Source organism: Aquarana catesbeiana, linkage group LG01, assembly GCF_042186555.1.
Source record: "Aquarana catesbeiana isolate 2022-GZ linkage group LG01, ASM4218655v1, whole genome shotgun sequence".
NCBI classification, from domain to species: Eukaryota; Metazoa; Chordata; class Amphibia; order Anura; family Ranidae; genus Aquarana; species Aquarana catesbeiana.
In genome coordinates this window covers 19760716-19785475 of record NC_133324.1, presented here as the reverse complement: position 1 = coordinate 19785475, position 24760 = coordinate 19760716, and the positions used below count along the sequence as shown (strand labels likewise).

General features: G+C 43.5%; 1 protein-coding gene and 1 pseudogene across 1 annotated transcript; both read left to right on the top strand.

Annotated features, from left to right (window-relative positions):
- Positions 1-15655: 15655 nt before the first annotated feature.
- Positions 15656-17266, top strand: LOC141124169 (N-acetyltransferase 8-like; annotated as a pseudogene).
- A 2113-nt stretch (positions 17267-19379) lies between these two features.
- LOC141124170 (probable N-acetyltransferase CML1) lies at positions 19380-21651 on the top strand. Its single transcript, XM_073612247.1, has 2 exons — positions 19380-19571; positions 20956-21651. Exon 2 carries the CDS (start codon positions 20963-20965, stop codon positions 21632-21634), a length of 672 nt encoding a protein of 223 aa, XP_073468348.1. The 5' UTR covers positions 19380-19571; positions 20956-20962; the 3' UTR covers positions 21635-21651.
- The last annotated feature ends 3109 nt before the right edge of the window (positions 21652-24760 follow it).

The following is a 24760-nucleotide window of genomic DNA, read 5'->3' as shown; positions in this document are numbered from 1 at the left end:
ACTCGTTACACCCAAGGTATGCAGAATACCATCTCTGAATGCACAAAACATTGAACCTTGAAGCAGATGGGCTACAGCAACAGAAGACCACACCGGTTGCCACTCCTGTCAGCTAACAACAAACTTAGTCTACAATTCACACAAGCTCACTGAAATTGGACAATAGAAGATTGGAAAAATGTTGTCTGGTCTGATGAGACTCAATTTCAGCTGTGACATTCAGATAGTGGGGTCAGAATTTGGTGTAAACAGCATGAAAGCATGGATCCATCCTGCCTTGTATCACTGGTTCAGGCTGGTGGTGGTGGTGTAATGGTGGGGGGGATATTTTCTTGGCACACTTTGGGCCCCTTAGTACCAATTGAGCATCATGTAAACACCATGGCCCACCTGAGTATTGTTGCTGACCATGTCCATCCCTTTATGGCTACAGTGTCCCCATCTTCTGATGGCTCCTTCCAGCAGGATAATGCACCATGTCACAAAGCTCCAATCATCTCACCACTGGACAATGAGGTCCCTGTACTCCAATGGCCTCCACACTCACCAGATCTCAGTTCAATAGAACTATAATTCACCACGACCTACAAAAACAAAAAATGCCATGCATATTACTAAAATATCCACCTTCACAAATTTCAGATCCCTAGCACATCTACATCATGATGAGGATAAGAACTTATCGACCCCCCATCGTATTACATCATTGTGATGAAAAACTAACTATAACCCTAACCTAACCCTGAACCTAAATGAACCTAATCCTAATTTAACCCTAATTTTACCCTAACCCAAACCCTATTCTAACCCTAAACTTAACCCTAACCACACACAAATTAGATTTTAAATACATACTTACCTAGCAGTGCACAGATCATTTTTCATTGTGACTTTGTAAATCCTGGTATAAAGTCCAAAACTACCCTTTAGTTTCATGTTGTGTGAGCAATAGATGTACTCAACCGGGTCTTCTGGCTTGCGCCATTTTCCTCATCCTCCTCAATGTAGCTAGCGCAATCACAATGATTACAGCTGTTGTGCTCTCGTTTACCAAAAGCAAAATGTGTTTATTTACTCCTTCTCTATCCCACAAACAGGATGGGACATCACAGGAAAACCTGCAAAATGCATAGCATTTTTACATGCAATAAAACATGTGTCAACGCAAATCAAAAATGCGTTAAAATGCAGCAAATTATTGGAAATGTGCATCCATGTTTCCTGCATTTTACTGCATGTCAGCGTGAATTTAGCCTAATACAGTGGGTATAGAAAAAAATCACCCCCTTTAAAATAATCACATTTTGTTGCTTTGCAGCCTGGAATGAAGACAGACACAGTTTTTGTTTCATCCAGCTTTATTTACTCAGTGCAACTTACAACACCCAAGTGAAAGATATAACACCAACAAGTCAGAAAAAAAAAGTAAAAACAGAACTGAGTTGGAAAAAGGATCACCCCCCCCCTCCTAAAAAATAACTTGTAAACTCAATCAGGTGTAGCTAATCACCTTCTCAATGGCACACAAAGCCATTTGACTTTCAACTGTGATCATTTTGATTAGCTCAGCATGAAATGAGCTTTCCTGGAGCATTCCAGTCCAGGGTAGTGCAACTAAAGCAAACAATCAAAGTATGGGTGGCAAGGCACTGTCCCCAGGATAAAGTTGCGGACAGGCAAAAGTCAGGAGATGGATACAAAAACTTTTCAAAAACTTTATCAATGTCTAGAAGCACAGTAACGTCTATTATTAAGAAGTGGAAGGCATTTGGTACAACACAGACCCTCCCTGGATCAGGACGTCACTCCAAACTGGATGAAAGAGCCAGGAGGAATCTGGTCAGAGAGGCCACAAAGAGGTCTACAGCAACTCTGAAGCAGTTGCAGGAATTTATGACAAAGAGTGGTCATTGTGTGCAATGTGACAACAATATCACAAATTCTCCACAAATGTGGCCTGTATAGGAGGGTGTAAGAAAAAAGCCAACTCTTAAAGAAAGGCCACATGCAGTCACCACTGAGCTTTGCCAAAATCCACCTTGATGATTCTAAGGCCACATGGAAAAAGGTGTTCTGGTCAGATGAGACAAAAATTTTATTAGTTGGCCTCAACACCAAACCATATGTCTGGTGGAAATCCAATACAGCTCACCATCCAAATAACACCAGTCCTACAGTAAAGCGTTAAGGCGGTAATATCCTGTTATGAGTGGTGGAAATTTCTTGTTATTGGGGGGGTCTCTGCAGCAGGGACTGGAGCACTTGTTGGGATAGAAGGATATGAATGGGGCAAAATACCCTTAAATTCTTGACGAAAATCTGCTGTCCTCTGCCAAAAAGTTGTCAATGGGGAGATGGTTTATATAGTTAGATTGTGAAGGAATGTGATGTAGATAATAATAATAGTAATCTGAAAATGTCTATTTTCTTATGTGCATACATATTTTTCTCCTTACTCATTATATAAGTATACAGATTTGCTCTGTTCCTATATTTTCTCAAAATGGCGTGTACCCCCTACCTCCCACACACAGAAGAACGCGGAACTGGAGATAAGAACAAAGAGAGCCAAACCTCGTTATGAAAATTATCCATCTTCTTTTCTATCTTGACCAATGAGATGTACCTATTAGACTGACATAGCAATGACGTATTTGTGTGTATAAAACATTAACACCGCCTTGAATAAATTAGAAGTGTAACAGTAACGAAACTGAGCGTGTCTCAGTGTGTTTACTTTTATATGCATGCATATCAACACTTTTCAAATTAGAGACAGCAGCAGATAACCTTGAGCTCGATTGGAGCTCTTAATCATTTCCATAACAGATGGTGCCGAAACCCGGGATCTCAGGCTACGGTCGAAGTTATACCGCGACAAGCATTCGGGCGTTAACTGATTAATGAGAGTGGGGTTTGCGCAGCCCTAACAGTACCGGTGAGTTGATTGATATTCTTACCACTGTACGACTCTCTTATCTTTCGGTTGACGGCTGGATTCTGTCGGTATGCTGAGACTGTCTTAGAGGCAGGTATTTCCTCGCCTGAGGTTGTTTAACGAACCTGCTGATGGGTTTCTGCTGACTGTATTTTTTGTTCACTGTCTGTCATTCTTTGGGTTACGAAACTCAGCAGTCTAAAAGTGCTACATGCGTGAATGTATGGTCTCATCTCCAGACGAGCTGTCGGCCTCTGGGATGAGATAGTTTCCTTGTAGCAGTCGTTTATAGACGGGTGTACTCTAGGTTCAAGGAACCTTTGAGGGTTATCTCAGCTGCGGGCTTTGCAGTCTGAAAGCGTTACAGAGGACTCACCCCAAGAAGAGTTGTCGGCCTCTTGGTGTAGAGCTGTAGAAAAACGTCTATAAACGGGTTTATTTTTGCAGGGTGGTCTGCCCTTGCGTTTATCTTAGCCTGCTGAGGCTTTACGGTTCAGAGAGTGGCAGGTGTAATGTCCTGTCCTGAGTGTATTTGTGGTTTATTGTTTGCTATACATGAGAGGGGGTGGGGACTGGTGAAAGTCAGAGAAGGAGGCTACCCGAAGGATCTGTTGGGTCGCGGGCCGTAGCTCCTCACTACCCCTGATGTGTTTGTTCTTGTTCTGAGATTAACTGTACATTAGTCTTATGTGCCCACACCGAAGGAATTTGCTGATAAGAACGCTGAGAAAAATATTAACTCCTTGGTTGTATGTATTCCCCTCTCAAGCCGTTAGCCGAGAAACAGAAAGTGATATTGTAATGAAAGTGATATTGTAAAGAAGGAGAGAAGAAGATGTTGAAATAGTTAACAAAGTTGAAAGAAGTGACGAAAGTTATGTTGCAGAAGAAACAGGGAGAAAAATCCTGTGTGATAAAGAAAATTGGATAAAGGAAGTTAAGAAAGATGGCGATTGTATTATGTATGTATAGCTGATGATATGTTGGAACTTTAAACAAAGGAGGGGAGGGACAGCACTGCCCTCCGTCTAACAACCACTCCTTTCTCACCACCCAAGCACAACCCACTGTGACAACTCAGCCCGGCGGCCATCTTAGTGCACCCATGCCTTCACTTTCTACCCAGTCCAGTGCACTTCCTGCCGGCGGCCATCTTGGTACACCCAGTAAGCTTAAACAGCCTGTACCCAGCCCTCCCTGTTTTAGACCAAGATGGTTCATACCACACACCTGTCTTCCCCAATACGGGAGCATCACATTCCCAGGCTGGATATGTTAATGATGAAGAAGCATCTGAGTGGGAAGCCCGACAGCAGGCAGCAAGGCCACCCACTGATTTAACCCCCAATCCGGCTCCAGACTCTCAGTTCCGAGAGGATCTCAAACACATGCTGGCAACCGTAAAGAACAGTGCCTCTTGTCAGCCCCCGCCCCAACAACAGTCTCGGTTACCAGAAGGGGCACCAGTGATGTATGTCGCTTTTACTCTATCACAAGCAGCGGCCTTAGTGACAAGTCTGCCTGACCCAGAGAAGCAGCCAATTCCCTTCTACCACAGGATAGTGCAAATACAAGAAACTTACTCAGCTGCCTGGAGAGACTTGATCAGCCTATGCCAAATCAAAGCAGGATATGTCTTTTGGCCAGTCATGCAGATGGCCTTCAATGATGCCTGCCTGACAAGTGCCACTTCCTACACCTCAGGCGTAGAGTTCTGTGCACAACTCCACGACTGGGCAAAGGAGAAGTTGACGGATCAGAAGACCACAATCCAAGATATTACCCAAGATAAAGGGTAGTGTGTGAAGAAGTATCATGCTAGACTCATAAAGACACACACACACATGTTATCAACTGCTTTTGTTTCAGGGCTCAGAGAGGATATCAGAAAAGGCCTGATGGTGGCCCGCCCTGAATACCATTCAATGAAAATGTCTGATTTATTGTTGGTGGCCAGAGGTATAGAAAATCAAAAAGGTAAAAAACCAACGCCCCTCATGGTAACCCATGACGAAGATCCCACCTACACTAGTCCACCACCACTGCCCAATACCAGGGAAAGGATCACCTGTTACAACTGTGGGAAACGGGGTCACTTCAAAAAAGAATGCAGAGCCCCAAGATGTCCCAGACGAAAAACCTACCACTTTCCTCATTGACAGGGGTGCAGCCAAAAGTGTGTTGAGAGCGGTGAACCTGCCTAATAATTCTTTCCTTTCCACTTCCTGATTTGCTTGCCAGATTTGTGGTGTCCTCTACATGTCCCTTGAATCTACTAGGAGCTGATGTGTTGTCCAGACTACAGGCCTCAATCAGGACACGCCTGAAGGGGGGTGAAGTTACATACTCCCCTATCTTTAGAAGACTCATCTGCTTTGTGTTCTCTGCCTCTCCTGATGACACTTAATGAAGAAAAAAACTTCAAGTTCAATACTGCAGGAAGTACTTGACAGAATCCCTGCGTGCCTATGGTCCACAGGACCGGGAGACAACGGTAACTTAAAGGTGCCACCAGTTTCAGTCAAGCTAAAAGAGGGCGCTTCATTGCCCCGGAAACCACAATAACCCCAAGAAGAGAATCCTAAAAAGAGAACCAGGTACCTACTGTGGATGCCTTTGACTGCAAAATACCTCACAGAGGTGGACCTTACAAACGTTTTCTTCAGTGTCCACCCTCACCCCTTCTGCTGGTACCTTTTCGCATTCATCCACGGAAAGAAACGGCAACATACCTAAACAGTTGTGCCACAAGGGGCACAGAACTTTCCAAGCCAGTTTGCAAAAGCTATGGCTATCATCCTTGACACATGACAAAAGGAACACCCGGAAGTGATTCTCTTCCAACATGTTGATGACCTTCTCTTTTGTGCAGCTGACTTACCCCCTCTTGAAGTCACCTCAGAAAGCCTGTTGTGCTATCTTGCCAACCAGGGCTGCAGAGCCTCAAAGCCCAAATTGCAGTGGTGCTCAACACCTGTCATTTTCCTTGGACTAATTTCCTAGTGCAGAGCATGGATTCCAGAAGCCTTCCTACTGATGCTCTGCAAACAGACCCTTCCAGATGTCTCCTGAAGAAATATCTAAAGTTTGAAACCCTTGAGTGCGCCACCCCCGGCGCTAGGGCTCCCAGCCTACGACAAAACGCTCAAGCTCTTTGTATCCGAACGTCTGGGACATGCTGCAGGTGTACTCACCCAATCACACGGCATCAGCCTACGCCCCATAGGATATTATTCCTGTCGGCTGGATGCGGTAGCAAGAGGAGGCCTATTGTGTCTGCGAGCTGGATTTGCTACACAAGACTTGCTTGACAAAACTGTGAACTTGGTCCTCGGACACTGCCTCGTTCTGCTTGTTCCCCATGACGTTGTTGCCATATTCAACCAAGATCCAGCCGAAACACTTGTCCACTACCAGACACTTGAGACTCCTGTGTTCCCTCCTACTGGACAGCATTACTCTATTAAGTTGTCAAACACTGAACCCTACCACCCTTCTTCCACTTCTCGAGGGGGGAAAGGAGGAGGAGGAGTAGAGTCTTGACTTGTTACCCCCGTGACCGCACAGGACACGCGGTCACCACTGAAAACACTGTTCTACAAGCTGAAGCCTTAACACCGGTGATGTCTACACAGGAGGCAGAGCTATAAGCACTTACTACAGCACGTAAATGGGCAGAGGGAAAAAGAGCCAACATTCATGGACTCAAGATATGCTTTCAGCATTGCCCATGATTATGGTGTTATCTAGGACAGAGGATTCCTGATGGCTGCAGGAACACCTGTGAAAACTTGATTGATGCCTTGCTTCTCCCAACCCAAGTGACTATTCTGAGTAAAAGCACACGACAAAATGAACTCAAAAGAAGCTTAAGGCAATCATCGAGCCAATACAGCTGCCAAACAGACAGCTGGTGGTCCGCGGGAAGTGGACAGCAGGGTGGTAGAAGAAGACCACCCCGTGCTTACCTTACAGACTTTCCCAGTGGACAGAGTTTATCTAAAAGAACTACAGGAAACAGCAAGTCCGGATAAGAAGGAAAGCTGGAAACGGAGAGGAACAACTCTCAGAAATGGACTATTCGAGTGCAACAAGAAGCCTTGTCTACCCAGGAGTATGTACCCAGCCGTGGTGCAATGGGCACATGGAGCTGCCCACTTGACAAAGACTTTTATGAACTCTCTTATCAACAAGTGTTGCACCAAGAGTTACTCCACTGACCGACAGCTTCTGCAGATCATGCATTATCTGCACCAAATGTAACCCAGAATGCACAGAAGAAGCACCTGGCAAAAGCCCTATACCCCATTCCAGAGGATGCAAATTGATCATTCTCAAGTGCCAAGAAGTGGCAGATTCGAATACGCCCTAGTGGAAGTGGTCATGACTGCCAGGACCACAGCTAAGAAATTACTGAGTGAGATAGTATGTAGATTTGGGGTCCCAGAGGTGATATTGAGAGATCAGGGACCAGCCCTAACAACAACCCTTACTAAAGAGATTTGGGCAGCACTGGGGGTTCAGTTGGCACTACACATCCCATACCACCCTCAAAGTAGCGGGAAGGTAGAAAGGATGAATGGGACACTAAAAACAGGATGTTAAAGATGGCCCAAGAGACTAACATGAGTTGGCCAGACAGTTAGCCCATTGCCCTGTTCAGTGTCAGACACACCCCCAGGGGAAACATGCCCTATCCCCTTATGAAATTTTGTTTGGTTCAGCCCCCAGACTTGGTTGTTACTTTCCACAACAGTTACAGTTACAGTCTGATGTGTTGACTAATTATGTAACCACATTATCACGAGAATTAACCTGAATGCATGTCCAGGTGTTTTCTTCCATTCCAGATCCTGAATTAGATACAGGAACACACCAACTACTGTCTGGAGATCCTTGAGCCAAGTTATGATGGTCCATTCCAAGTTTTGCTGACCACAGCCACCTCAGTCAAGTTGGCCAGGAAGAACACCTGAATGCACGCTTATCACTGCAGGAGAGCGTGTTTTCGGGTGCTGCATATCCTTTTTCTGTTTGATCTAGGGGGGAGGGGCCCAGGAGGTGGCCATCACAAAAATGATAACATAATTACGTTTTGGTGTAACTCTTCAGGTACACATGTGACCACCTTTACCTTAGATTACTGTGACATAGTACCTTGTCCGTTTGACCCTTCATGGTGATGCCATTGGTACAGTGATATCCCTGACGGTAAGGACATATATGTATGCCACACAGACAGTTACTGGGGACAGAGTTGTGGCTTCTGTGGGGGCCAGTGGGTTGGAACACAGGGCCAGACTGGGCGACCACAGAGTGCATTAGACAAAAAAGATGAAAATAGAAAGCCCCATATCCTAACAAAAGATACCCCTGATACATACACTGACCCAGCACACAGTCAGAGGAGGAAGCGAGCAGCTCTCTCCGGAAGCTTTGATCCTCATGTATACATACATGTCATAGGGGTTACAAGGGGGGTCCCTGATGAGTTTAAAGCCAGGGATCTGGTAAAAGCTGGTTTTGAGTCTTTGATCCCCATAACAACTGTCAGCAAGAATGTAGATTGGATTAACTACATGTCATGGTTATGCAATAGAGTTTGTCGATCAGCATACCTGTCTCCATGTGTTCATCTCTAGAGACCAGCTGACCCTCACCTGACTGCTTTTGTAACCTCCCCTCTAAGCATGACCCCACCCCAGGCCCTATCAGGGAACCCTATATTAACCTGTGCACTGCAAGCCAGCAGTGCTGATCAACCACTGTGTGTTAGCCTCTATGTGTACTTGCTGTGTTTCCTACATCTGATTCCTGTTACCGACTTTGGCCTGTTCCCGACCATCCCTGTTTGCCTGTGACCCTGATGTTCCAGCCAGCTCCCTCCTTCCTCATCTCCTGTAGTCTACCGTGAGCGTGAGCTGTGAGACCCTGGGGACCGCGACCTGGAGCCAGACTGCAGCGCAGTCCATCCTCACCACTAGAGGCTCTGGTGAACACCCGCTGGCTCTTAGACTCCGCGCCCTGGGGAATCTATGCTCTAGCTCCCAGTGGGATCTGTGTCAGTGATCCAGTAGACCTGATTCCTGAACCTCCCAGGGTACAATCCGCAGCAGTCAGCCGTAGGGTCTACTACCTTGCGGTGCACTCCTGATCCCAACGGTGTGCATCTGTCACCCAGCCTCTAGGTGACCTGACACTACACATATTATAACCAACAGAGATTTGTAAATTACTCTAAAGATGCCCTCCAGGGAATTTCTGATCAGTTAGCCCCCACTTCCTACATGACATTCCAGGACCTGATGGCCTTAGACATGGTGTTAGCCGAGAAGGGGGGTGTCTGTAAAATGATAGAAAAAACAGGAACTTGCTGCACATACATTCCTGATAATACTGGCCCAAATGGTAAGGTTACTTTAGCTATAAAGAAATTAGAAGATCTGTCACTAGAGTTGAAGAAGAACTCAGGTATCACAGACCCATGGGACCAATATTTTAGCTGGATGAGTGGGTGGCAGAAGGTGCTCGCCCAGATACGGGTAACGGTATTAATAATCCTGGTCCTTTTAGCCCTGATTATATGCTGTATTCTACCTTTTGTAAAAAAGTTAATGAGCAAGGCTGTAGACAATAGCACACCTACATTTCTCCACCAAGAAGAAGAGGACCTCCTTATGATGGAAGATGACAAACCCTTCACTCCTCTACAGTCACTCCCTGTCCATAATCTCACAATCCTATAGGGTTATAGGGATAGATAGCGCCTGACTGCACCTCTCCAGCTGTATCGAGGAGGGAAGTGAACAGTTGCTGCCCAATTCTATATACAGCCTAAAAGAGTTGCTGAGGAGAAGGGCCAGGCTAAAAAGTAGGACCTTTAGTATTAGGGACAGAAAAGAGAAAATAGTCATTTTAGGGGGGATTGTGAAGGAATGTGATGTAGATAATAATAATAGTAATCTGAAAATGTCTATTTTCTTATGTGCATACATATTTTTCTCCTTACTCATTATATAAGTATACAGATTTGCTCTGTTCCTATATTTTCTCAAAATGGCGTGTACCCCCTACCTCCCACACACAGAAGAACGCGGAACTGGAGATAAGAACAAAGAGAGCCAAACCTCGTTATGAAAATTATCCATCTTCTTTTCTATCTTGACCAATGAGATGTACCTATTAGACTGACATAGCAATGACGTATTTGTGTGTATAAAACATTAACACCGCCTTGAATAAATTAGAAGTGTAACAGTAACGAAACTGAGCGTGTCTCAGTGTGTTTACTTTTATATGCATGCATATCAACACTTTTCAAATTAGAGACAGCAGCAGATAACCTTGAGCTCGATTGGAGCTCTTAATCATTTCCATAACAAGATAGTAGGTGAGGTTGAAAAAAGACACACGTCCACCAAGTCCAACCTATGTGTGTGATTATATGTCAGTATTACATTGTATATCCCTGTATGTTGTGGTCGTTCAGGTGCTTATCTAATAGTTTTTTAAAACTATTGATGCCCCCCGCTAAGACCACCACCTGTGGAAGGGAATTCTAATAACTTATATCCTCCAGACCCTTTATTAGCTTTGTTGCCCTTCTTTGTACTCACTCCATTTCCAGTACATCCTTCCTGAGGACTGGTGCCCAGAACTTGACAGCATACTCCAGGTGCGGCCAAACCAGAGTCTTGTAGAGCGGGAGAATTGTTTTATCTCTGGAGCCAATCCCTTTTTTAATGCATGCCAACATTTTGTTTGCTTTGTTAGCAGCAGCTTGGCATTGCATGCCATTGCTGAGCCTATCCCCGCTAGGACCCCCAGGTCCTTTTCCATCCTAGATCCCCCCAGAGGTTCTCCCCCCAGTGTAAAGATTGCATTCATATTTTTGCCACCCAAATGCATTATTTTAAATTTTTTCTACATTGAACCTCATTTGCCATGTAGTGGGGGAAGATGGTAGTTGCGCTGTGATGAAGGGGGGGGGGAGGGAAGCTACAAAGATGACTAAAGTGGCAAAGTGAACTAAAAAAGCAGAAACGGGCCAATGCATGAATAGATCCTACATGCTAAAAGAACATGGTGGGGATGCAGTGCAGTGCAACGTAGCTGATCAACATGACATGTTGCGGGCAGACAAAGCCTAATATATAAAGGTAATCGTGAAACAGTGACTGCTTGAATATAGCAAAACAAAAATGCATATACCAACACAAATAGGGTGAATAATGACACAAGTGTAGACGTTCCGTGTATACAGGCAGTGACAATGATGAACATGCCAAGCGAAATATAAAGAATAAAAAGTATACAGCATGTAAAATAACTCTGCAACGACCACAGTGGAGGGGGGGCAAGACACACACAGGGGGAGGTTGCACTCACTTTCATGAAGTGAGTGTGGGCATCAATCCACGAGCGCCGAGCTCGTATGCCTCCAGGAGTGTCACCAATCTGGAATCTGTCCCCGTGCCTGGAAACTGGAATATGTCCCCGTGCCTCTCTCCTCAGTGTTTGTCAGGTAGAGTAGTGATGTACAGTGTGAGGGGGAAAGAGACGCACATAGCGTGATCCCATATAAAAGGTATATTTATTTAATAAAACAAGTCCAATCAAGCCCCCCCCCCCCCCCCCCCCGACAGCGCAGGAGTTTCCACTTTCACATCATTTGCCATGTAGTTGCCCACCCCATTCATTTGTTCAGATCTTTTTGAAAGGTTTCCACATCCTGCAGAGAAGTTATTGCCCTGCTTAGCTTAGTATCGTCCGCCAATACAGAGATTGAACTGTTTACCCCATCCTCCAGGTCATTTATAAACAAATTAAATAGGACTGATCCCAGCACAGATCCCTGTGGGTCCCCGCTACCCACCCCTGACCATTCCGAATACTCCCCATTTATCACCACCCTATGAACTCACCCTTGTAGCCAGTTTTCAATCCATGTACTCACCCTATGGTCCATGCCAATGGACCTTACTTTGTACAGTAAATGTTTATGGAGAATTGTGTCAAATGCTTTTGCAAAAGCCAAATACACCACGTCTACGGGCCTTCCTTTATCTAGATGGCAACTCACCTCCTCATAGAAGGTTAATAGATTGGTTTGGCATGAATAATTCTTCATGAATCCATGCTGATTACTGCTAATGATAACGTTTTCATTACTAAAACTTTGTATATAGTCCCTTATCATCCCCTCTAAGAGCTTGCATACTATTGATGTTATGCTAACTGGTCTGTAATTCCCAGGGATGTATTTTGGGCCCTTTTTAAATATTGGTGCTACATTGGCTTTTCTCCAATCTGCTGGTACCATTCCAGTCAGTAAAAATTAGAAACAATGGTCTGGCAGTTACTTGACTGAGTTCCCTAAGTACCCTCGGGTGCAAGCCATCCATCCCGGTGATTTATTAATGTTAAGTTTCCCAAGTCTAATTTTAATTCTGTCCTCTGTTAGCCATGGAGGTGCTTCCTGTGTTGTGTCATGAGGATAAACACTGCAGTTTTGGTTACTGAAGCCCCCCGATTCACTCGTGAAGACTGAGTAGAAGAATACATTCAATACCTTCACCATCTCAAATTGCCCCGTATTTCCACATCCGTGATCAGGTCTGTATCGTTGGTAATCAGTAGATCTAGTAACGTTTTACTTCTAGTTGGTGCATCTACCATCTGACCCGTGAAATTATCCTGCAAGACATTTAGGAACTGGCGAGCCTTAGAAGAATGCGTGGTTCCCTCCGCCCAGTCTATATCTGGAAAATTAAAATCCCCCATTATGATAACACTTTCCATGCTTGCTGCTAATCCAAATTGTGATAGGAGGTCCACCTCCCCCTCAGGTTAGGGGGCCTATAGCATACTCCCAGTATTATTTTCCCCTTAGCTTTATCCCTTTGGAGCTCTACCCATAAGAATTACACCTCCTCTATAGCTCCCTTAGTTTACCTTCCAACATGACAATAACCCAAAGCACACAGCAACAATGAGCACAATGAGTGGATGAAGGAGAAAAAGGTGAATGTCTTTGCATGGCCTAGTCAGAGCCCTGAGTTAAACCCCATTGAAAATCTGTGGAACAACTTGAAGACTGCAGTCCGCAAACGGTCACCATCATTTTATTTTTTCTGACATTTTGGGGTTAGATCTTTCACTTAGATGTTATAAGTTGCACTGAGTAAATACAGCTGGATAAAATAAAAACTGTTTCTGTCTTTATTTCAGGCTGCAAAGCAACAAAATGTGATTATTTTAAATGGGGGGGATTATTTTCTATACCCACTGTATGCTTCATTATACTTAGCACACACCTTCATCCTTGTGTGCTATTGCTTGGGACCTAGTCATTGGCGGAGGGGAAAGGAGCATACATGCTGTACATACTCTATTCGGAAGGGTCCAGTATTACTGGTGGGGGTTTTGTTGTTACAACAGTGGAATAATAGAGCCTATATAACAGCATTGGGTTTTCCTTCATACATTTATTACATTTACAAATTTACTTTAAATCCTTATAAAATAAACTGCAGCCACTCACTCATGATGGCTTCTTATTTGGCAGTTTTTATGGCGTCTAAACCTAAATGTACCTCAAGGAATTTATAAGGCCATCTTAGAATAGAGTGCTTATGTCTAGCTCTTGATCTGGATCAGATTTATTAGTTAATTATTAACTGAGAAACCAAATCCTGGCAAACTTATCAGGGTGGTAAATCATTCAGAGGGGTTGAATGGTAACAGTATGTCAGAGGAAAATAGCACAGACCAGGTCTAGTCCATGGGACTGCTGTCCACCCTGTGTACCGTCACTTTTCTGAAAGCCTCAATTTAAATTTCAACTCACAAGAAGATACCAAATGGACCGGATCAACAGGTAAACATGTTTGTCACTTGTATCTATAGAAATGACCTAAAATAAACAAATTTCAAGCTGGCTAATAAGTTCCCCAGAGTTTTATATTTCTGTTATTTAAAAAAAAAAATGTACTCCAGGCAACACCTTTGTTCAAGTTTTATCTAAAGTGAAATTATTTGGGATTTCCAGTCACAATGTTGTGCGCTCTAGCTTGAAGGTAAGCTTCTACGGTAGCTTCCTAAAGATGTTATTGCTGGAACACAGAGCAACAACCCTATGGACTTATTCAGTATGATTTAGGCACTGGTACACTAAAAACTAGTGAAAATCCAAGAGGACTACGCCAACAATATAGTCTACATTTGGACGTGTGACTTAGACCCAACTGGGAATCCCCTATCTTCCTTGTTATTGCCAAATATTCTGTTCATATATTTAAAATATCAACACTAGCTCTGGAAATGTATCTTCTGAGCCTAAAACTGACTCAAGGTCATCAGAGAGGCAGGAAACTTTTTTAGACAACAACCCCACCAACCTTACTCCATTGTAATACCCATCATTTTGGAACGGGATGTTCAACAAGCTCATTTAGATGTGATGGTCAGGTGTCCACAAGAATTTGCTCATGTAGTATATCATTGCAGAGCTCCAGGGCCAAGCTGACATTATTGGTGAACCTCAGCTTGGAAAACATTGGGATTTCCAGTCACAATATTATGTGCTCCAGCTTGAAGATAAGCTCCTGGCTTCCTAATGCTATGTTATTCCTGATGAGAACAACAAGGGTTTATGCAGTATGGTTTAGGCATTGATGCACCATATAACACAGGGGCCATTTTTATTCAATAGATTGGTTTAAAGCTATGCCATAAAAGGTGCTATTCTTTGATAATTCATCCCAAATGCCTGGATTGAGTGGTCTGAGTTTTTGTCACATGCAGTCCAGTGGTAGGAGTTCTCACCACAATCGTGCAAAAACTTCACTCTAAATATTTTGGCTCTAAAAAGCAGTGTGTATGACTAAAGTCTCCACATTTTCCTGTTTACTGTCCTTCAGGCATTAGGGAGGCCAGACTCTGGCCAGTGGGAGTAAGAAATGTCCATGATCATGCTCCATCATTGGTTTTAATAGGAGCAATAGTGCACCATTGTTGGTATCAGTGAGAGCAATAGTGCACCATTGTTGTTATCAATGAGAGCAATAGTGCACCATTGTTGTTATCAATGAGAGCAATAGTGCACCATTGTTGTTATCAATGAGAGCAATAGTGCACCATTGTTGGTATCAATGAGAGCAATAGTGCACCATTGTTGGTATCAATGAGAGCAATAGTGCACCATTGTTGGTATCAATGAGAGCAATAGTGCACCATTGTTGGTATCAATGAGAGCAATAGTGCACCATTGTTGGTATCAATGAGAGCAATAGTGCACCATTGTTGGTATCAATGGGAGGAATAGTACCTCATTGTTGGTATCAATGGGAAAAATAGTGCCCCGTTGTTGATATCAATGGGAAAAATAATGCCCTGTTTTTGGTATGAATGGAAAAAATAGTGCCCGTTTGATGGACATTGGTGCCAGTTGGTAGAATAGTGCCCCAAGGGCCAGATAAAGCCAAGCAAAGGGCCATATCTGGCTCCCGGGCTGCAGTTTGGAAACCTCTGGTGTATGGCATTCAGGTACTTTGGCAGCACTCCCCTTTGCAATGCTTTAACTTGTACTGTAAAAAATATATATATATATATGTATGTGGCAAAATCAATAAGTACTAAGTTGACCTTCCTACCTATTCCTGATATGCCCAACCAACACATTTAAAACATGTTGAACATTAGCATTGAATTGGACATCTATTTTGTTTCAGGGACACAATGGCAACACTTATTGTACGACAGTACAAGCATTCAGATTTTCCAGCAGTCAAAAAACTCTTCATTGAAGGATGTCAAGAACACCCATCCACTACCTTCTACCAAGCTTTGTGGCTACCTCACAACTGGCTCCTCATGATTCTTGAATTCCTGCTCCCTCTGGTCACTGGTGGCTCCATCCTTCTGGCCATCTTGGATGTGGTTGTTGTATTGGTTGTACTTTGGCTGTGTGGAAGAAAGTTCTTCTATGGCTATGCCGCACACACTTTGTAGGTGACACGAAAGACATCCTAAAATATTATCTCCAGCAGGAAGGGTACAATTTCTGGGTGGTGGAGTCTAATGAGAAGTGTGTGGGGATGGTGGCTGCCACTCCCTCATTTCTCCCCGAAGGAGAGAAAAACACAGAGCTCAAAAGAATGTGTGTGATCCGCAGCCACCGGGGCAAAGGTATTGCTAAAGTCTTGTGCAGGACAGTCATTGAATTTGCTCGTAAGAAAGGGTGTAAGGCAGTGATCCTGTCTACCACAATGGTACAAACTTCTGCCACACATTTGTACAGGTCGGTGGGATTTAGGTGTACGCACACCAGCTACATGACCGGATTTACAGAAAGACTGGTTAAGCTGCAATGGATATATTTTAGATATGACATCCCCAATAGCAAATAAAAATGTTTTAGTAAAAAAAAAAAAAAAAAAAAAAAAAAAAAAAAAAAGAAGGTGCGCTATTATCACAATACTCTGAACATAAAAAAAAAATACTCATATAAATAAGTGCTGTGTGCTATACTGATCCCTGTAGGTATCCTGGCTACTATATAAGGTGCAAAGTGCCTAAAAACAAGTCTTGACAGCTGTTGATTAACAAATACAAACGAGCGTACTAAGGTGCTAGATGTGCATAATGAGCTTACTCATACTAAATCATAATAAAAATAAAAAAAAGATAAAAAAAAAAAGATATATACGTGTTTAAAAAAACCCATCCAATATAGTTCCTGCTGGTAGTTTGAAACTAAAGCCAGGTAAATAAACACTGGGTGTGCACAATGAAAATATTAACTAAATAACAATAGAAATGACAAATTGAAAGAGGTATATGCGTGCTTAGGAAGGTCCCATCCAATATTGTTATTGCTGGTAATAAAAAGTTGAAGCCAGGTATGGAAGCATGACAAAATTATGGCAAGAAATATAAATGATTGATCTTCCAGACAATAGCTACCACATTTGGCTGGCTTGCAGTTCCAATTCTAAGTCAAACAGCTGATTGGGCCACCCTTCTCTGTCCCATTCTCCGTAGCCTACTGTATGTTAAAAAGCTACTGTAGTTCTAAAAACATATTCACAAATTACGGAGCTGCATAAATAAACATCAACCGGCTCCTTGGGAGCCGGTTGATTTCCCAACGCATTTCACTGTTAACCTAGCTTCATCAGGGCCTCAGAGCCTCTAAAATGTACAGTGGAACCTTGGTTTATGAGTAATGCGGTTAACTAGCGTTTTGAAAGACAAGCAACTTTTTTATAAAAAATCCTGACTCGGTTTGCGAGTGTTGTCTCGCAAAACGAGCAGGATTTAAGCTAATGGGGTGTGCAGTACCACATTTGGCCAGAGGTGTGGGGGCGCCGGTGACACTCGGAATGGTAATACTCTGTTCCTGAATGTTTTCAAGCCTTTCCGAGTTCAGCCAAGTCCCTGAGTATTTCCGAGGCTCTCTAGCGCCCCCTCCACCTCTGGCCACATGCAATAGAAGTCAATGCAGAAGAAATTATCTTTGTTTCCATTGACTTCTATGGGGAAACTCTATTTGATATGTGAGTGCTTTGGATTACAAGCATTCTCCTGGAACGGATTACGTTTGTAATGCAAGGTTCCACTGTACTATAAAGAAATATGTGATGCGTTAATGGTAGATAGCCTGCCAGACCTGTGGGGAACAAAACCAGATCCTCCAGCATTATCCCCTACTTGAGAAGGTTGTCCAGGGTGAAAATCACAACTCATAAATATAAGGGTTAAGTTGATTTTTATGATCCCTATAAGGCAGTGAAGTCCAAAGCAGGAGCATACTGCATGGTGACAAGCAGATAGGCAGTAGCTATGGTGGGTTCAGTTATGAAGATGACCCAAGCTTCTATATGCTAAACTTTTCACCCAGCACAGCATATGTTTTGAGATGAGCCATGCTATGCCGGGTGAAAAGTGGCTCCTATTTTGGACTTCACTGCCTTTTGTGTATCAAAAGAATCTACTTACCCCTTATATTTATAAGTGATTTGCACCCTGGAAAACCTTCTCAAGTAGAAGGATAACGCAGGAGGATCTGGTTCTGTTCCCCACAGGCCTGGCAGGCTACCATTTAACGTATCACATGTTTCTTTACAGTACCTTTAAGAGGATTTGCGGTCCTGATGAATTAGTTACCAGCGAAACACGTTGGCCAATTAACTGGTTCCTATATTATATAGGTCCAATATACTCTGGAAGGTACATTTAATCACTTCAGCCCCAGAAGGTTTTACCCCCCCTTCATGACCAGGCCATTTTTTGCAATACGGCACTGTGTTAATTTAACTGACAATTGTGCAGTCATCCTACGCTGTACCCAAATAAAATTTATGTCCCTTTTTTTCCCACAAATAGTGCTTTCCTTTGGTGGTATTTGACCACCTCTGTGGTTTTTATTTTTTGCACTATAAACAAAAAAAAAGACCAACAATTTTGAAAACTTTCTTCTATAAAAACACATCCAATAAAAAAAAAAAAAAAAAAAATGTACAAAATAAAATGTCTTCATCAATTTAAGCCAAATTGATTTAAGTATGTATGGGGGGAGAATACATACTTTACCTATACTCTAGGGAGGGGGGAGAGAGGGGAGAGAGGGGAGGGGGGAGAGAGGGGAGGGGGGAGAGAGGGGAGGGGGGAGAGAGGGGAGGGGGGAGAGAGGGGAGAGAGGGGAGGGGGGAGAGAGGGGAGGGGGGAGAGAGGGGAGAGAGGGGAGGGGGGAGAGAGGGGAGGGGGGAGAGAGGGGAGAGAGGGGAGGGGGGAGAGAGGGGAGGGGGGAGAGAGGGGAGAGAGGGGAGGGGGGAGAGAGGGGAGAGAGGGGAGGGGGGAGAGAGGGGAGGGGGGAGAGGGGAGAGAGGGGAGGGGGGAGAGAGGGGAGGGGGGAGAGGGGAGGAGAAAGGGGAGGGGGGGAGAAAGGGGAGGGGGGGAAAAAGGGGAGGGGGGGAAAAAGGGGAGGGGGGGAAAAAGGGGAGGGGGGAGGGGGGAGAGAGGGGGGAGCATACATACTTTACATATACTCTAGGGAGGGGGGAGAGAGGGGAGAGAAAGGGGAGGGGGGGAGCATACATACTTTACATATACTCTCGGAAGGGTCCAGTATTACTGGTTTTGGATAATGTTGTTACGACAGTGGAATAATAGAACCTATGAGACTGCATTGTTTTCCTTCAAACATGTATTACATTTACATATTAACTTTAAATCCTTATAAAATTAACTGCAGCCACTCACTCATGATGCAATTTATTTGTCAGTTTTTATGGCGTCTAAACTTAGGATGTACCTCAAGGAATTTATAAGGCCGTCTTAGAATAGAATAGAGTGCTTATGTCTAGCTCTTGAACTGGACCAGATTTATTAGCTAATTATTAACTGAGAGACCAAATCCTGGCAAACTTATCAGGATGGTAAATAATTCATAGAGGTTGAACGATTACAGTATGTCAGAGGAAAATAGGACAGGTCAGATCTAGTCCATGGGACTGCTGTCCACCCTGTGTAAGACTACCGTCACTTTTTTTCTGAAAGCCTCAATTTAAAATTTCAACTCTCAAGAAGAAGAAGACAATACCAAAAAGGACTGGACCAACACGTTAAACAGGTTTGTCGCTTGTATCTATAGAAATGACCTAAAATAAACAGAAATTTCAAGCTAGGCTAATAAGTTCCCACAAGCTCTAGATATTTTTTTTTATTTAAAAAATGTACTCTATGCAATACCTTTGTTTATGTTTTGTCTAAACTGAAAGTAATAGGGATTTCCAGTCACAATGTTGTGTGCTCTAGCTTGAAGGTACGCTTCTAGCTTCCTAAAGCTGTGTTATTGCTGAAGTACCGAGTAAAAACCATAAGGACTTATTCAGTATAGTTTAGCCACTGACACATTGAAACTAGTGAAAGTCTGAGAGGACTACACCAACAATATAGTCTACATTTGGACGTGTGACTTAGACCCAATTGTGAATCACCTATCTTCCTCGTTACTGCCAAATATTCAAAATATCAACACAACACAATGTATCTTCTGAGCCTAAAGCTGCTGGATCAGGGCCATCAGGGATGCAGGAAACTTTTTTAGACAACAATCCCACCAACCCTCCTTCACTGCAATACCCATCATGTTGGAAGGGGTTGTTCAGCAAGCTCATTTATATTTGTCCACAAGAATTTGCCCATGTAGAATATCATTGCAGAGCTCCAGGGCTGAGCTGACATTATTGGTGAACCTCAGCTTGGAACACATTGGGATTTCCAGTCATGATGTTGCGTTCTCCAGCTTGAAGATAAGCTCCTGGCTTCCTAATGCTATGTTTTTCCTGATGAGGACCACAAGGGCTTATTCGGTACAGTTTAGGCACTGATACACCAAATGACGGGGGAGGGGGGCAATCATGCAAAAACTTTTTGATGTTCTTAACTCTAAAGAATTTGGCTCCTGAAAAAGCAGTTTGTATGGCAGGGGTCTCCTAACTTTCTAAGCAAAGGGACAGTTTACTGTCCTTCAGGCATTTGAGGGGGCCGGACTGTGGCCAGTGGGAGTAGAAAATGCCCTGGCAGCAGTGCTCCATCATTGGTTAGAAATAGGAGGAATATCATCATTGGAGGATAGTGCCCTTTGTTAGTATCAATGGGAAAAAAATAGTGCCCCATTGTTGGTATTAATGGATAAAAATAGTGCCCTATTGATGGTGTCAATAGGAGGAATGGTAGACCATCATTGGTGCCAGTTGGTGCAATAGTGCTCCAAGGGCCAGATAAAGGCAAGCAAAGGGCCACATCTGGCCCCTGGGCAGCAGTTTGGAGACCTCTGATGTATGGCATTCAGGCAATTTGGAAACACTCCCCTTTGCAATGTTTTAACTTGTACTGTAAAACAAAATATATGTGGCAAAATTAACGAGTAATAAGTTCTGCTGATGTTCCCAACCAACATATTTCAAACATGTTGAAAATTTGAATTGAATTATACATCTATTTTGTTTCAGGGACACAATGCCAACACTTATTGTACGACAATACAAGCCCTCAGATTTTCCAGCAGTCAAAAACCTCTTTATTGAAGGATGTCATGAACATGCGTACAGTACCTTTTACCATGCTTTGAGGCAACCTCACAACTGGCTCCTCATGATTCTTGGATTTCTGCTCCCTTTGGTCACCGTTGGCTCCATTCTTCTGGCCATCTTGGATGTGATTGTTGTATTGGCTGTGCTTTGGCTGTGTGGAAGAAAGTTCTTCTATGGCTATGCCGCACACGCTTTGGCCGATGACATGAAAGACATCCCAAAATATTATCTCCAGCAGCAAGGGTACAATTACTGGGTGGTGGAGTCTGATGGGGAGTTTGTGGGGATGGTGGCTGCTATACCCTCGTATCTACCCGGAGGAGAGAAAAACACAGAGCTCAAAAGAATGTTTGTGGTCCAAAGCCACCGAGGCAAGGGTATTGCTAAAGTCTTGTGCAGGACAGTCATTGAATTTGCTCAGAAGAAGGGGTGTAAGGCAGTGATCCTGTCCACCACAACAGTACAAACCTCTGCCACACATTTGTACAGGTCGATAGGATTTAGGTGTACGCACACCAGCTACATGACCGGATTTACAGAAAGACTCATTAGGCTGCAATGGATATGTTTTAGATATGACATCCCCAATGGGAAATAAAAATGTTGCTTGATCAAGAGTCTTCACTGCATCAGTTAATTAAAATGCTTAACATAGCTGATAAATGCAATGTGTGGTAAAGAAAGCTGAATGGTTAAAAAGAAAAATAGGAGAGCCAAGGAGAGGGGGAAGAAAGACAGGGGGGACAGAAGGAGATGGAGAGGGGGAAGAAGGACAGGGGGGAAGAGGGAGGGGGAAGAGGGGGGGGTACAGGGGGAAGAGGGGGGGAGGAGGACAGGGGGAAGAGAGGGGAAGAGAGGGGAAAGGAGGACAGGGGGAAGAGAGGGAAAAGAAGGACGGGGGGAAGAGGGGGGACAGGGGGAAAAGAAGGACAGGGGGGAAGAAAAACGGGGGGAAGAAAAACAGGGGGAAAGAAGGAGAGGGGGAAGAGGGGGGAAAGAAGGAGAGGGAGAAGAGGGGGGAAAGAAGGAGAGGGAGAAGAGGGGGGAAAGAAGGACAGGGGGGAAGAGGGGGGAAAGAGGGAGAGGGGGGAAAGAAGGAGAGGGAGAGGGGGGAAAGAAGGAGAGGGAGAGGGGGGAAAGAAGGAGAGGGAGAGGGGGGAAAGAAGGAGAGGGAGAGGGGGGAAAGAAGGAGAGGGACAGGGGGGAGAGAGGGAGAGGGGGGAAAGAAGGAGAGGGAGAGGAGGGAGTGGGAAGGAGAGAGAGAAGGGGGAAGCAAAAGAGAGGGGGGAAGCAAAAGAGAGGGGGGAAGAGAAAGAGGGGGGAAGAGAAGGAAAGGGGAAAAAGAAGGAGAGGGGAGTAGAAGAAGAGGCGGGAGTGGAATGAGAAAGGGGAGGGGGGAGGAGAAAGGGAAGAGGAAGGAGAAGAGAGGGGAATGTGGGAGGGAAGAAGAGGGAGAGGGGCAAGAGGAAAGGGGGAAGAGAAGAGTAGAGGGGGAGAAGAAGAGGGGAGGGAAAATTGCCAAAGTGTAGAACAGTCATTGATTTTGCTTGTCAGCGTGGTTGCAGTGCAGTGGTCATGTTAGGCCATCATGCAGCTCAGGGGTTATACAAGAGAATGAGTTTCAAGTGGCAGCATTCGATCTTTCTGAAACACCCACTGGCAAAATATGTCATTTTTATATTACAAAAACATAAAATCTACATATTTGGAAAATGTACTATTAAAGGTCAGACCTTTGTAGACCTCTGTTTGGTGTACACTATGCAACTCAGTGGACTATTTTCCAAGTAATATAAACCCAACAGTTCTGCTACCAGAAGATAAACTTGTTGCTGTTCACAATACTGGGGATGAAATTATCAGCTTTAAAAAAAAAAAAAAAATCTTCAAAATACAACAATAGATGTTGTACTGATTATCCAGAATAGTAACATGAATACTGTATGTAAATGTTGGCTTTATTTAGGGGGGTGAGATTTCGAACAGTACATTATAAGTAGGGATGGGCTTTATGTTCGGGTCGAACATGAGTTCGACTCGAACATTGGCTGTTTGCCCGTTCGCCGAATAGCGAACAATTTGGGGTGTTCGCGGCAAATTCGAAAGCCGCGGAGCACCCTTTAAAAGTCTTTGGGAGAAATCAAAAGTGCTAATTTTAAAGGTTAATATGCAAGTTATTGTCATAAAAAGTGTTTGGGGACCCGGGTCCTGCCCCAGGGGACATGTATCAATGCAAAAAAAAAGTTTTAAAAACGGCCGTTTTTACGGGAGCAGTTATTTTAATAATGCTTAAAGTGAAACAATAAAAGTGTAATATTCCTTTAAATTTCGTACCTGGGGGTGTCTATAGTATGCCTGTAAAGTGGCGCATGTTTCCCGTGTTTACAACAGTCCAAGTGCAAAATGACATTTCTAAAGGAATAAAAGTGATTTAAAAGTATTAGCGGTAGCGCCGGCTATAATGAATTGTCGGTCCGGCAATACAAAAGTTCATTCATAAAAACAGCATGGGATTTCCCCACAGGGTAACCCCGAACCAAAATTAAAAAAAAAAAATATGCGTGGGGGTCCCCCCAAATTTCATACCAGGCCTTTTAGGTATGGTATGGATATTAACCACTTGACCACTGGGCACTTAAACCCCCTTAATAACCAGACCAATTTTCAGCTTTTGGTGCTCTCACATTTTGAATGACAATTACTCAGTCATGCAACACTGTATCTATATGAAATTTTTGTCCTTTTTTTTCACACAAATAGAGCTTTCTTTTGGTGGTATTTAATCACCACTGGGTTCTTTATTTTTTGCGCTATAAAAGAAAAAAGACAGAAAAATCTGTAAAAAAATGCATTTTTCTTCATTTCTGTTATAAAATTTTGCAAATTAGTAATTTTTCTTCATATATTTTGGTCAAAATTTATACCGCTACATATCTTTGGTAAAAATAACTCAAATCGGTGGATATTATTTGGTCTTTGTGAAAGTTATAGAGTCCAAAAGCCTTGGTGCCAATATCTAATTTCTTGAGACCCTAACAATACCCCCCAAATGACCCCTTTTTGGAAAGAAGACATTCTAAGGTATTTAGAAAGATGCATGGTGAGTTTTTTGAAGTTGTCATTTTTTCCTACAATTCTTTGCAAATTCAAGTTTTTTTTTTTACTTTTTTTTTTTTTCACAAAATTGTCATATTAGCAGGTTATTTCTTACACACCACATATGCATACCACAAATTACACCCCAAAACACATTCTGCTATTACTCCCGAGTACGGCAATACCACATGTGTGAGACTTTTACACAGCGTGGCCACATACAGAGGCCCAACATGCATGGAGCACCTTCAGGCGTTCTGGAGTGCCCAGGCCAATTCTGACATTTCTCTCCTACATGTAAATATCATCATTTATTAGCTAGAAAATTACATAGAACTCCAAAACATTATATATGTTTTTTTAGCAAAGACCCTAGAGAATACAATAGTGGTCATTGCAACTTTTTATCTCGCACGGTATTTGCGCAGCAATTTTTTTAACACCTTTTTTTTGGAAAAAAAACAGTTCTGTGCTTAAAAAAAAAAACAAAACAGTAAAGTTAGCCCAATGTTTTTGCATAATGTGAAAGATGAAGTTACGCCGAGTAAATAGATACCCAACATGTCACCTTTCAAAATTGCACGCGCTTGTGGAATGGCGCCAAACTTTGCTACTCAAAAATCTCCAT